The 15,165-nt window shown below is 33.6% G+C and overlaps 1 protein-coding gene across 1 annotated transcript in view; it reads right to left on the reverse strand.

Moving 5' to 3' along the window:
• The window catches only part of CSMD1 (CUB and Sushi multiple domains 1), a 1,037,656-nt gene that overhangs the window by 148,617 nt on the left and 873,874 nt on the right, over nucleotides 1-15,165 (reverse strand). The window contains exons 31-36 of the mRNA XM_056488498.1: nucleotides 13,892-14,008; nucleotides 12,279-12,392; nucleotides 10,340-10,435; nucleotides 2,924-3,127; nucleotides 1,702-1,826; nucleotides 989-1,085 (exon numbers count right to left, since the gene is read on the reverse strand). Of these exons, the coding sequence (XP_056344473.1) occupies nucleotides 989-1,085; nucleotides 1,702-1,826; nucleotides 2,924-3,127; nucleotides 10,340-10,435; nucleotides 12,279-12,392; nucleotides 13,892-14,008 (753 nt within the window). The remainder of the gene's footprint in view (nucleotides 1-988; nucleotides 1,086-1,701; nucleotides 1,827-2,923; nucleotides 3,128-10,339; nucleotides 10,436-12,278; nucleotides 12,393-13,891; nucleotides 14,009-15,165) is intronic.

Here is a 15,165-nt window from a genome sequence, read left to right on the forward strand (position 1 = left end):
GGATAGAGTTAATTACTGATGCTGGCATGGTGCTGTGTCCTGGTTTTGTGACCAAAACCATGTTGGTAACACGGAGATGTTTGAGGTATTGCTGAGCAGTACTTACACAGTGTCATGGCCTTCTCACACCATCCCACCAGTGAGGAGGCTGGGAGTAGCCAAGAATCTGGAAGGCAACACAGCCAGGACAGCTGCGCTTTACTGACTAAAGGGATATGCCACACCTTATGGCGTTGTGTTCATCAGTAAATTTTTCAGTTGATTCTTTATTTCCTTACTAATCCAATATACATCTATACTTTAAAAGTTCGTGAAATCACCAGAGAGGCAAAAATTCACCTGCTTTAGCTACACCAGAATCAGACCAGTAATCATGAGTCTGGGTTATTTTTCATTACTTAATCCCTTTCTCTTGGTTTGGTTTACAGAACACACTCTTTCTATAAAACAAACGTCTCATATAAAAAGAGAAAAAGTGCATGTTCTTGATGTAAATTTTAAACAACTAATTATCTGGGTTTTTATATCCCAGTTGTATTAATTCAGTTTGTTCTGTGAGGTCTCGTGAGTTTAAATGAAGATTGAATCCTTCATCTTTTTTCATGAGAAAGGTAGGTTAATAAGTAGAAGTTAAGTCAAGGTTATGAAGTGAAGCTCCTTGAATGTCAGTACTAATTTATATCACTGTATCTCCTCTATGGGAGGGGAAAGATAAAAAAAAGGATTTTGTGAAAGTATTATCAACTAAATTCCACTAATCAAAGTCAAAAATTTCAGTGTCATATTTTTTCTGAACATCTCTTTAAATTTGAATATTGACATGTTACACCACCTGAAGTCTCCTCCCAAAAACAAGAACATTTCTTAATGGTATCAGAAATTATGGAATACATACTCCTTGTCTATATGTGTGAGCAAATAAAGACATGCTCTCTCACATAGATACCTATATATAAAACTGTATCTTTAAATCATGGCATATCCTAACCTGAAAAGCTCCCAAGGCGCGGTGCTGTCATATCTCCACCATCGTATATTTCAAGGGAGTCCCAGTTATGTTCAGTGGCAAAGCTGATGACCTGGATCTATAAAACAGGACCACAGAACTTTTTTAGGCCAACAAGCCATGTGAATTTTTAAATGTTCTAAAACCAACAAAATAGAGAACACATAGCAAAGAAAATAAATTTTAAAAATAGATCTAAACATAAGACACATCAGTGAAAAGAATGTAAATTAAAAAATCAATATTAATTTTTTACATTGTGTTAACTCTTGGAAAATATGACACTAGGCAATTAAGAAGGATTTTGCATGTCTGTTGCATAATTTTAAATAATTACTCAAAGTGTAAATGAGCAGATAATCAAGATAGCTGCAGAGCTCTCAAGGGCCTCAGTAATACCCTAAGAGATAGAAAGAGTTGGTATTTGCATATCAGATTGAAGGATTAGGATCTGCTTTCAATATACTACAAAATTAAAAGAGAAAAATTCTTGTTAATCACTTCTCATTCATACCCCCATGTGAAAATCAAGTAACATAAAATAAAGCTATCCAAAAAACAATAATGAGAAATCCAAAGTGCTAATATTTCAAGTACCCCACCTCCCAACTACAGGATTACTAATATATGAAATTTTTAAAGAAATAAACAAAAAAAGTAATTAATATTCCATGCTTGACAGATTACAGACTTGCCTGAATACCTGATCCTTCAGTCACTATGATTTTCCACACACAATTTAAGCTGTTACCATAAGGTTCAGGATAACCTGGTGAAAGAATAGTACCTCTGCGCTCAGTAAAATTCCCACTGCATGGCACTGAAAGAAAGTATTATCACAAATTATTCCACAACTTAAACCACTTTAGAGAACAGAGAAGAAGTAATAATTTTAATAAGATCTAGATAATTATAATAATTTGCTTTTCTAGCATAAATACATAGACATGAAGCAATCAACCGAACTTAGAATATATCTTATCTAAAATATATTAAACATACCAAGCATAAGATACAACCTGCCTGAATAAACAATTCAGAAATTAACTTCATTTTGCATGTGTGAAGCCTAGAACAGCCTAATCATGACTTACCTTAGAGTAACAACAAACTGTAAAGACAGAACATTAAACACAATCCTGATTGACAGAAATCATGTGAATTTACCCACAGCCCAAGATAGCTCCAATATTGAAGCTAGCTGATAAAGCAGTGTAGTACATTAAGTGTATACACACTTGCTTCTTTAAGGCTCAAGAAAACAGAGCAAAAAGAATTTTTAAAACCACAATAGAAAGAAAATGGGATACCTACATTTATTTTTTAGAGCACTCTAATTAATTCTAGAGTAAATTCCTAGGAACAGCAATGACTTTTGAATATAAATCCATGTAGGGAAAACATAAAATATTTCAATGTTTACAAAAGAACTTTGGAGTGCTAAGCATTATTTCAGTGCAGGTTGATTGACAGATTGAAGAAAATTAGTTATACTTAATGATATCATTATTCAAAGTACACTATGCTTTTGCTTGAAAAAAAGAAATCATTATCCTATGTGTGACAGAAATACACAAAAAGTACTATGTAATAAAACAGGCAAAGACACTTCTGGAAAATTAAATTCTGTCCTGTATTTCAAGCTGTAGATAAGTCATGAAAATAATGAATGTTCAAGAAAATGTGCATCACACTTGTTCATATAATCTAAGTCATTATATGAAACAATATACTGCCTATGAGCCAGCTGGTACTCAATTATTTCTTGATATGGAAAACTGCTCTTTTAAATTGGGCATGACTGATATTAATCAAAGGAGAGTGAATATATGGCTTAAATACTATTTTCTGACGCAATTCCTGGATCCTAATTCAGGGTTGTGAGACAGAACAGACAGTGTAAATGTAATTGCTTACCTACACAGCTTGGTACTGTGTCATTCCACTGGGCTAAGGCATTTGGTACAGACTGACATCGGATAGCTTTTGAGCCTTGTAGCAGATAGCCAGGACTACACTCAAATCGAACAACAGAGCCTGCTGAAAACTCAGAGCCAATTCTCCTTCCGTATCTAGGCTCTGGAACTGAGCTACACTGGGTATCACTTGTGCGTGGAACAGCTGCATAAAGAGAGAAAAATATAAAATCGTGAATACAAATTACAGTCATAAGTTAAAAAAAATCAGTAAAACTTCTGATTGTTTCTTGTAGGACAGAGCTTAATTCATGTTACTTGCTCTGCTCCTGTAGTCTCAAAGAATGGACTAATGCTTTCAGGGCTATTAGCTGCAACGTGGTTTTGGGCTGTGCCTATGTACAGTCATGTGAGTACTAAGGCAGCTTGGAGACCTTTCGACTTTGGATGCACAGCTTTAGGAGTGAGAAGATCAGTGGGTGTTTCTGCAGCCTTCTTCAATGACAGGATACTACATCTACCACCTACTTCACTTAATAAATATGTGTCTTTGGCTCTTCACTAGAACTTTCTCATTAGTAGCCCAGAAAAATTTTATGGTGTAAAATTAGATCAGATATAAAGACAACCTAATATCTTACAAATATTTGATTTATCACATTGGAGAATATGAAGCGATAACAATACATTGTCCAGGCTATTTCAATGTTTTCTTTTGACAACAATCATTTTTTATCAATAATGTCTGGGAATTCATAAACCTGATGTGATACAAGAGCAGTTAAAAGACTGTAAGCAATATATAAAGAGCAAAATAATAACATCCATTCGAAGCCCATGGGACAGTTTTCCCTTTGGTTTTATTATTTATAATAGCTTCTTGATAACAGATATTTTTTACACCTACTGACTGTTGCTATTGTGCATGTTGTTCACGTATCAAACTTGTTCTTACTATATTTTATTTTTGCAGTTAGCTAGTAAATGCCAACAAAAAACAATTAATAAAATAAAATAAAATAAAATAAAATAAAATAAAATAAAATAAAATAAAATAAAATAAAATAAAATAAAATATTTATATAGAAAATTACAGAGGTGTAATTTGTATGTAATATAATCTATGTTTTACAGTATAATAAAATAAAGGTACATTGAAAATAATCTCATTAAATATATGCAATTTTTCTGTGTGAGCGGCACGTTCAAAAGCTTTTTTTTGTCAGCTTGGTTTGTTCAAGAATTAGTTTTAGAGCATCAATGTATCTAGATATGAATAAGTAGCTCCACGAAAATTGTCTGCTGTTTTGTCCTTAAGTAAACAACCCAAAATGGCACCAGGGAGAAAAAAAGAAAAAAAATAAGATGGATGTTACATGCTATTCCTGGCAAATTTTCGATCATGGTGCTCTTGGCTTACTAATATAAACAGAATCACAGGTATATTTAGTTTTTTTTGACAGCATTATATTTAAATTCTTTTGCTGGCCCATAAGAGTGAAGAGTAATATTTCTGTCTGTTCATGGGCACAACTGTACACACTCCCACCAGGCCTGCTGAGCTACCCTGGTTACTAACAGACAAGGCGTATGGAGCCCATACATACTTGTTTTAATATTGATAACTTTACACTCATCCTATTTCTTATATTGTCCTTTGCTCTATTCAGAATCACAATTAAGTTTTAAGTACTTGTGAGTGCTTTAAAACTGAATATTCCTTAATAAATTGGATACAGAACATGAATTGAAATCAAATCTACCTTAAATCTAGTATTAAACATGCAACACATTTTAGCAAAACACTGAAAGTTGTCATTTACGATTACATTATGTTCTACCAGTTTAAGTCCTGCTACCAGATATAAAAGTTAAGTTCGAGCAAGTATTACTGAATGTAGAGAAAAGCCTTTTCTAAGAAGATTTAGAAGTAATTAATACTAACAGTAACAGCAAAATACATTCTCTTTTTTATTAACATGAAGTGAGTTGATTGTCAGACAAGGTCAGACAGATACAGTAACATGTATTTTTCTTCTAAAACAGTATGTTTGTTGGTTGCAAAAGATTTTAACCTTGAAAGCTACAGAAAGTTGTAAAATGTACTCAGGATTTTAAAAATGATCAGAGGCAAACTAGCACACTCCTGGGTAAAAGCACAATTTGGCACAAGAAAAGCAAATCCATTTTATTAAACTTTTCTATAATGGTTAAACGCCTTACACAGTTTGAACAAACAACTTACCTTTCAGCAAACTTAATATACCTGCCTTTGTTCAAATAAATAGGAATTTTTCATTAAACTCTCAACAGGACCTCAGTATCACACAGATGCTCTATGAAACTTGCTCATGCATGCTGTTCCAACCATGGCAGGAAACTGTTCTGCACTTGTGGAAGGAAAATGATGAAACCATAGTTCAAGGATTACACACAGTCACAGTTCTTCCTGATCCTAAGCTGTAGGCCTGATGCAGACTGCCAGGTCAATTCAGCTGACCCAGCTTGCTCTTTTTGCTCTTTTATTGGGATTAATATCCTTTTCTATACCCACACGTCTTGTGCACCAACACTATTTTATTCAAACCTTTTTATTTCATGTTATTCTGTAATGACAACACTGGAATGAATTATGACTTTACAATTGCCTACGTGATGATGGCTGTTCACACATCCAATTGCATGATGGTTGAATGCCTGGAGCTACAGCTCCTGCCATGTAATTAAGCATTAATCTACCCCTTGGACAGGATTACTTGTTCAAAAGGTCATTTTGGCCATGAGATAAATAATTTGCAATTATGTGACAGTGAAGCGCTCAGTAGGTTGTTGTGGACAAAACAGTTTTGATTCAGGAAATTAATACTTAATTATGCTTAATTTATTACCAATTTTACACAAGCTTCTGATCAGTGATTCAGGAATTAAAAAGAAAGAGGATATAAACAACCAATCAAGTTAATTAAACAGTTTTACTTGCTTCTTACCAGGCTCAACTTCAAACATCTATCCTCCCCTTCTTTATCCCAACTTCCTTGTGTCCATCTTTGTTGTGAGAGGCAGCACAGGAAGTTGGGGTACGTGCTCTCTTTTTGCTTTCCTCCACCTCCCGCTCCAATGTACTTTACATTTTACTCATCTTTCTTCTCCTTTTTGCTTCTTCAGGTTTCCACATCACCCTGTTTCTGAATGTTTGTCCTCCAGCGTGGGTCATCCTTGAGCTACAGTTCCTCAAAGACGATCCCTAGTGCAGATCAGTATTTTCACAGGCTGCCAACCCCTCTGAGGTGCTCTTGCTCCAGCAGGTGTCATGGACAGCCATAGTCCCTTTAGAAGTGCAAGCCCTTTGGCACCTCTTCCCAAGGGTGCCTCCAACAATATCTCTCCAGCAGCATCTCTAGCAGCACGTACCCAGAAGCATCTCTGCACCAAAGCATTTGTCACTCTCAAATATTTCTGAGAACAGTCAGCACTATATGCTCCTCTGCCTAGTGGGAATTATGGCACGTGAGAAATGGCTTACACCAGTTCACAGGATCCTGTTTGTGAATGGCACATGGTAGTCCACAGCCTCCCCCATACAGGTCATCACCTAAGCCACCTTCTAGTTAAAACTTTTTAGCTTCTCACATGTCCAAAGTTTATCTGTCTTACCTAAAAGGCAACATGATCTGACTGAAAATTTCAGCATCACTCCAGGAGTATTTTCCATTCATTGTGTGGAAGAAACTCTTGCTCAGCCTCCTATGGGAATACCATCATCCCTTATGTATTTTTTGACTCATTTTTTTTTAAAAGGGAGGAAACAATAGAAAAAAAATCCTTCCAATTTCTCTAACCTTTGCCTAGCAACCACATCTGGAGAACCCTTATAACAGCTGTGCAGGCAAAAGACACTTTTTAACAGTCAGATTTAGAACATCTTAAAACTTTCAGTAACAGCTTTGGGAAATTTGCATGCATACACTAGTAATCCATACTTTTTTTTTGTGCAACTAGATCTTTTAGCACCTCTCAACAAAGAATGTCACATCATCTGTTTTCATTATAATATAGCCTTATGAAAGTTATTTTCCTATAAGCAAGCTATCTTTGACATGACAACAAATGTAGGGGCAGTTTACTAGCCCTCTTAAATTAGTTCACATAACAAAAATATTTTTTCAGACAAAAAGCTGACATTTTACTGAGATCAGCCTTGACAGCCACAAACATACATGGCTACAGTTGTATCAAATTATTCTACTGCCAGCAAGAAGAACTCAATAGCATTTAGAATTTATATTTTGCTCAGTTTTTAGAAGCTTTACTAATACTCTGTTAATTATTACTATGAGACAAGAAATGCTAAAGATACAAAATCACCATGAAGTACTATTTTTTTTTTAATCCTCCTCTCCTTGCCCCCCCCTCCCAGTTTTAAAAAGAATTGTCTTAAGAATAGATGCAATGCAAGCTGCAGATAATAACCAAGTGAGGTAGTTCCACACTGCTTAAAATGGAATTTAAATAGTCTATGGAAAAATGTAGTATGTTTCCAACGTCTATAAAAAGTTAGGAAAATAGGTCTTTCTCTCTAAAAGGTGACACAACTGACAGCTCAGCTGAAATGCCTCCAAGATTATTTCAGCTGGAAGAGACCTACAACAATCATCTAGTCCAACAGCCTTTCAAATTCAGGACTGACCAAGTTAAAACATGTTATTAAGGGCATTTTTCAAATCCCTCTTAAACACTGACAGACTCATGGTATCAATCACCTCTCCAGGATGTCTATTTTAAAGCAAAACACAATGTGTCATGGTAGCACATATCAAAAGTAATACTAACAGTCTTAGTTCTGCTCTCTAATTACATTTAGCGGACAATGTGTGGCTATGCATTTTATTCTTGTCACAAATTAGATCAACTTGATTGTTAAAGTCACAATATTCTTTTACTCTTATTTTCCTTTGTCTTCTTCATCCTAGTATACTAACTTTCTCAATAATCCTCTTCAAAATCTCAATTGACCTAACAATCTAGTTCATGATTTGTACTGTATAACAAGTAAAACAGACAAATATTAAACCCCCATAAATTTTTGGATGGTAGAAAGGTAATTACTTTACTTTTTAAGGAAGGAACTCTGTAGTGCTGCAGCCTGAGTTATATAAAAATATAGGCTCTTGTTTCTTAGGTGATGTCATAGCAGCAAGACAAGCACAAGAAAACCAGAAACAAAAAAATTCTGGTCTTCTTACACATGATTGCTCTTAGCATATATCAACATACCTGACCCTAACATTTCCTAAGACTTGATATTCATTCAGTCTCATATTACAGACCCCCTTTACCTATTACATTAACTACAAGGAAATGTGAGCATTTGAGAAAAGAAATGAAGTCACAGATAGTATATCCACATAAAAAGAAGTTTTTGAGAAAGTGGCATCACAAAAGCCATTAAATCTGAATCAGAAGCTAAAGCCCCTATCTGTCAGGTGCTCAAACCAGAATGTGAAATAAGGCAAGCAATAACTTTTCTCCTTAGAGCCTTCCTTTTAGCTGTTGACTGTAGTGTTGTCAACTTAAACTTCTCAAGCTGTATCAGAGAGGCATTCCATTTTCTATAGTAATTATCCTCCATTTTTCAGTAAATGTTTCATACCACTGTGAAACAAAATTGAAATCAGCCCAGTGGAAAAGTGAACAGGAAAGAAGGTCAACCTGGAATAGAGGGCAATAAATAAAATGATTGACTTTGCAGGCCAGATTACTATGTTCAGTGTGAGAGTGGATGCCATTTCTGAAGTATTTAAAAGGCTAGAAAGCATGTGGTCATTGGAAGTATGATTTATAAGAAGAGAAAAAAATCTCAGAAACATAGAGCATATTAAATACCATTACCTCATTAGCCAATATATGTACACGTATATAATTGTACTTAGTAAAGCTCTTAAGATATACTTAAAATATATTAAAATCCCATGATATTTAAATAGCTTCATAATTTTTCTGAGACAAAGTGACTTTGCCTAACTCATTTTGCACTCAAATTTGTTACAATCTATTTCTTACAGTTACTGAAAACTTAAAGGTCTGAAATGAGGCACACAGCATTGTGCTCACCTGGAGACTTCCCGTTCAATAGCAATCTATGTGTGCATATATACAGCTAATAGAATCGTGGAGGTATATCACTATGAATTCTTCAAAAGCAGCAAAAAGTAACACTTCAGTGTTAACACTAACAGAGTAAGACAGAAATACGTCATTCATATGCAAACGGATAAGAACTCAAATGCTGAAAGCTCTTTTCTAATTCCAGAAGTTTATACTCTCCCTCTTCTATGCTTAATTTTGGATGGTAAATTTTAATGCAAGTGTGTGTAAGATGCTTTTGATGTGTAATAAGGGCAGGTAACAATATCTCGAGATATATACAAAGTAGAATGTGCAGTCATGGTGATATCTTTAAACATAGGCGTCAGGAGGCTTAAAAATCAGTCCTAACAAGCTTCTTACAGCTGTGAAAAGATTCTTGAGGTGAGGCAGTTCTTCCGATTTATTTGTTGAGTCAAACTAGAACCATGCTCCAATCTTTAAAGAAAAAGGAATTAAAAAAAAAAAAAAGTAATCTAGGAATCTTAATGGCATTTAAAAACTCTCCCAAACTACTTTTACACCTCACTTTAGTAAGGATGTGCATGGACTGTCTCATTAAGCTTACTGGGTACGTATGCAACATGTCTAGTGAGGTGCCCAGTAGTCAGTCCCTTTTGCACTGCGTCGTTGCCCGTACAGGCAATGAATCTGTAAGCAATGCTCCAGGTGTCACCAGAATGCATTCAAGACTCATGGACCAGCTAAGTGTACTCAGCTGCCCAGCAGAATGTTAACAGACTTGGCCATGCCGTGTCGTTCTTGCATTTCAGCTGCAGTGTGCAGACATGCACATAATATCCCCTCAATTCAGCTGGGTCAACAATAGACCATCAAGCCTCCCACCCACCTTTCAATACTGAAATGGCCTGATAGTCTCTGCTGCAGCAATTTTCTCTCTGAGCTCTTGAAGAAGATAGAATTCTTAGCAGCCTGAACAAAAACTCTTGAAAAATCAACTGGGAATACTGAGAAAGACTAATACAATTAAGCACACTCCTAAACCCCTCGAGCTCACTCAGCTGTAAGGGAGCACCTGATTGCCAGCTACTGAGAAAAACTGGACATGTTCAAGTCTGTGGGGCCAAACAGGATAAACACAGACAACAGCTGTTATGAAGGCAGTCTACCATCAGGAGAAGTCCCTGATCTCTGTAAAAAAGGTTAAGAGGACATTCACATTTAAAGCAATGCATTAAGTTATGCAGAATTAAAAAGAATACAATTCATGAAACTGGCACCAGCGTCTTCCACCAAAAGTAGACATGTTTACCTTGGTAAACAAAGTGAAATCCTCTAGCTGATGCCCCACTTTTAGCACTGAATCGCAGAAGAATTTGATTAGATGTAGCCAAAGGCAATGTCTCTCCTACAAATGGAAACAAAAAATAAATACACAAAACAGAAACAACTCTTATAGCTCTTCGATAAGTAATCAAATATGGTATTAAAACACACAGTTTCATGTTTTCCTCTATAGTTAAAGAAAACATAAATAGCATTGCACAAAATTAAATTTGCCATTGCCAGAACAAAAAGACTTCATGATTCAACAAGAGAAACCTTCTGGAATTTACTGCAGCAGCTGGAACTACAGCTCCAATAAACTACTTGACTAGAGAACCCTACAGCTGCTTGGGGCCAAAATTATTAGAAGACTTTGTAGTTACTTCTTTTCTGTGACTGAAAGTCTTACTTTACCTTGCCAAACACATTAAACAAATAAAAGTATTTGAAGAATGCCACAGGAATCTTCATGGATTGTTTACCATATCAAGACTAAAACTGAGAGAGAGCAAACCCATGACTTGTTTTACATACTGGTTTCAATAAAATATATGGTCACACATGAACTATATTATATTATTAACTTTCTTATGGCATGGCAAATTTTATTTCTGATTTGTGGATTAATAAAAATATTTAATATACTTTATCTCTTTTCCTGACATATCTGTCGGGAGTCATGATAAAAGTTTAATAATGGAACACTATAGACAAAACTGCAATATGTCTACAACAATTTTGCTACATATGAACACTTTTTTTATTCTCCCTAGACTGTATAAACCCATATTTTATGTAATTCTACAGAAAGGAATGATGATTTAAAATATCATATATAACATTTTGATTAATTTTATATTATTGCAACTAGTGATTCCATGTAGGAGAATCCTATCCTGAATCAATGTAAATCAGATATGTCACAAGTAATAAATAAAAATCAGAAGTTTAAATACCCTTAAAGTGTTTTTAAACATCTGCTGTGAAAACAGACATTAATGTCAACTTCTATATGACAGTTTGATGCAGTGAAATTTGGTGATGGGATGAGCTGTACCTTAAATTTAAAAATATAATTTTGTTTTGTTTTGCTGAACTCTCGACAGTAATTAAATGAATCTTAGAATTTTTTATGATCTCTTATTATGACACAATCCTCTGGATTCACCAGATGAAAATGAAGACCTGAGTTTTTATTTTAATAATATATTTACTATAAATCAAATAGATATGTTATGTTCTTTTCCTATGAAATATTTCTCCAAGTATTCAAAGTAAAAAGCAAGAAGCCATGAACAGCCCTGTACTGCAAAAATATTAAACTCCTATATAAACTCGGCTAAATACTAGAAGTGTTTGATAAAATGCATTCATAGCTGCAGAAATACAAAAAATATACTTACATATCACTGAAGATGAACACATTTATTGTATATGCATACATGGGAAATTTGACCATGTTGAAATCCATATAAACTTAATTATGATTTCACAAGGTCAACATTTTGCTATAGTTACCTGAATGCAACAGCTGGCCTGCTTTTATTCTAAGTGCATGTTTGCATACAGATAATTGCATTTTGTAAATACAAGTAATTTGTGTTTAAATTAGCCATTCAGAATATGTAGATGTGTATTTCAAAAGGTTTAGGAGCAGAGAAGACAATTATAAAATCCAATCTGCCCTCTTACATAGAGATCTGATAAATTCATTCAACTATTTCTACACTCACCCCAGTGATAAGTTCTTGCCTAACCATATGTTCCAGAATCATGTCTTGATTCAAAGATTTAGATGCATATTTCATTTCTCTTTGCATCCTGTTCCAACAACTTTATTTCCAAAGTAAATTCATAACATTCTCCTGATTATTTTTTCCCATACTGAGTGTAAGAAATGTATACTTCTTTTCTTTAGTAATTACCTGAGTGGGATCCAGAGAGAGAACTAAGAAGTCTAGCCTGAGAATTTTCTCCATCAAATAATTCTGCCACATCATTCAAAGCTGTCTGAAAATAGGCAAATTGTCCAAACACAACTACATTTAATTGAAAAAAAAAACAAAAAAAAAGAAAAAAAAAAAGAAAAAAGGCAAAAAAAGGGAGAAAAGGATAGAGGAAAAAAAAAAAAAACAAAAAGAGATGAGATAAAAGAAGAATTTAGTCTTCAAAATGAAATTTAAGGATGTATTGCTTTTTGTCTTATTTATTAATGAATTTCTGCATGAAATTTTACAACTTGCATAATTATCTAACATGATAAAAAAGCTGTATAAAATTTATGTGCAAGAATATTTTTTCATTATTTCCATATTTTTAATTAAAACAAAATTTATCAAATAATGCTTTCACCAAAACTGTGACCTCCAGTCAAACAAGTCTTATTGTTTAGGTACCTGTGAGAATAAGAAAATGGATTATTTAAAAAGAAAGGTTTATACCAAAATTACATAAATTAGTTGTCAAATATAGCAACTATTAAGGACCATCTATTATCACAAAGTATTAGTTTCTTATCTGACTCTAGTCTGAACAAGATATTTTTAAACTTACTGCTTTGTCACATTTTTTAATTTGCATTAATACTTGTTCTATCAGAAGGATATAAAAACTGATCAAATATTAAAAAATATCAGCGTGTTACCAGCTTTGACATATTGCCACACTTAATTTGCACTTCAGCAGTACATAATTTAAAGTGTATCAATAAATAATTTAATATTATATTTCACTAGTAAATATCTAATAGTTCACAGAATTCAAATATCCTATAGCAATAAAAACATAAACCAAGACAATAAATTATTATTTTGCTATTCTGGCCATCTATATTTTGTTTACAGTTGTCCTTACAGGATTCATTGTACACAGAAAGTACCAAATGCATTAATTTGCTGTGAATTAAGCTTTTTTGTAAATAAGCAGTATAATGAGTCTTACTGCTATTTGTCTGGACTTAGAAAAAAACTGCTTTGCAGAAAAATACACCTTACACACAATTGCTTGAGCTTTAGAGATTCTGTGCAAGTATTTCAACAAATTGAAATAATCAGTTTTGTGATTTTTCACAAACATTTCTGGTATTTTCATGTAGAATTGTTTCCTTTCCCTCTACTGTACATCTTGAACAAATGTGATTCCGCTTATCTTGCCCTTGTCAAAACATGAAAAGCAAAGAGTTAAAATGTAAGAGGAATATAAGAGCTTGTTTTCTGACAGGAGCTTGTTTTACTTTGTAGGAAGCTTGAATGAATGACCATCCTATCATGATAAATAATGTAAACAATGAAGGTATTCATGATATGCTTAGACAGCAAACATACATGTCTTATCTGAAGTTGATACTCTAGGGAGATGTAAAAGTTAACATCCTTGAATCATTTTCCATGTCAGGAATATAATTAGTTTTTATAAATAATTTGCAATACAATGTAAACCTAAGGTCATTACTACACATAAAGGTCATTACTACACACATTACTACACATTTGAACAGTAAAATGATAATGATTGATTAATCAATAGAAGAAATTATTACCAAATTCTTTAGGGACAGTTATTGAATAAAGGCAAGTCTGTCCAGCAGTGTAATTATGAGGATAATTTGGTGATAAAACCACTCCATCTGATCCAGTATACTGCCCTCCACAAGGTGCTAGAAACAAACACAAAGAAACATGTTATATTTATTAGAGCTGTCTAAATAAGTGAAGTCTGGGAAAAGAAAATAAAATTCTAAAGATCACAAAATGACACTTTGCTGGTTTTGCTTTTGTTTGGTTTACCTGTACTGAAATACCTAGTGGTTCTTTCTCAGGGTATAATTTATTATGGTTTCTTGAAAATTGGAATACATGCAAGTTTTACATGACTATAAGTATTCATGTAGGACTGGAAATATAAGTTATTTAATTGAAAGATTGTGTTTTCATTTGAATATCTATCTACATCTATCCGTATTAAAAACAGGTCAGGAAAATATATGGTACTACATTTAAAGTACCACAGAGGAATACATAGATATGCTGACACTACCCTACACAGAATGCCAAAAATTCTGCTTTGTGAAAGTATTCTTAAATTGCTTTATTTTCATATCTTCCTAGACGGTTATAAAAAGCACATAGATTATACATAGAAAAATATCTTTGCTTTCATATGTATGCAAAAAAACCAAACCAAAACAGAAAGCTAAGAGAAGTGTTTTACAGCTACAGAAGTTAGAAGACATATTTAAGAATAGTGAAACTCAAAACCCCAAGACAAGTCAAGAGATGTGTGAGTAGTAGTTCTTTGTGTATCACGAGAAAAACAATGAACAGTGTAAGCACAGCACATCCCTCCGTGTATAGGCTGTAAATGGGGCATAGTTAGGGATAAATAGAATGTCTCTTTTAAGTTCAAATAACTCCTTGTGTTAGATATTGAGTAAATAGATTTTTATACACTGAAAAAAAGGATTGCTGTCACTCTTCACATTTTGGAAAAGCCTGGCTTCCTACCAAAATCCTCATTAAAATATAAGTCTTGTATTAAATTAGTTTCATGCAATTCAGTGCTCTTTTTATTTTGAGAAATTATTTCATAAAAAACAATCATTTAAATATAAAAATAAAATATTTTTTTAAGAACTTATCAATATTGAAATTATTCTCTAAATAAATAAATGGATAAATAATATTATTTAAAAATAGCATAGTCACATTAATTTTGCTTTTAAGCAAAGAAAATATCCCTTCACTACAAGGAATAAAGTAAATCAACATTACCCTGCTCTGGGCATCTTGCATGCAGCAGAGTACAACCTAATAA

Source organism: Oenanthe melanoleuca, chromosome 3 (assembly GCF_029582105.1).
Source record: "Oenanthe melanoleuca isolate GR-GAL-2019-014 chromosome 3, OMel1.0, whole genome shotgun sequence".
NCBI classification, from domain to species: domain Eukaryota; kingdom Metazoa; phylum Chordata; class Aves; order Passeriformes; family Muscicapidae; genus Oenanthe; species Oenanthe melanoleuca.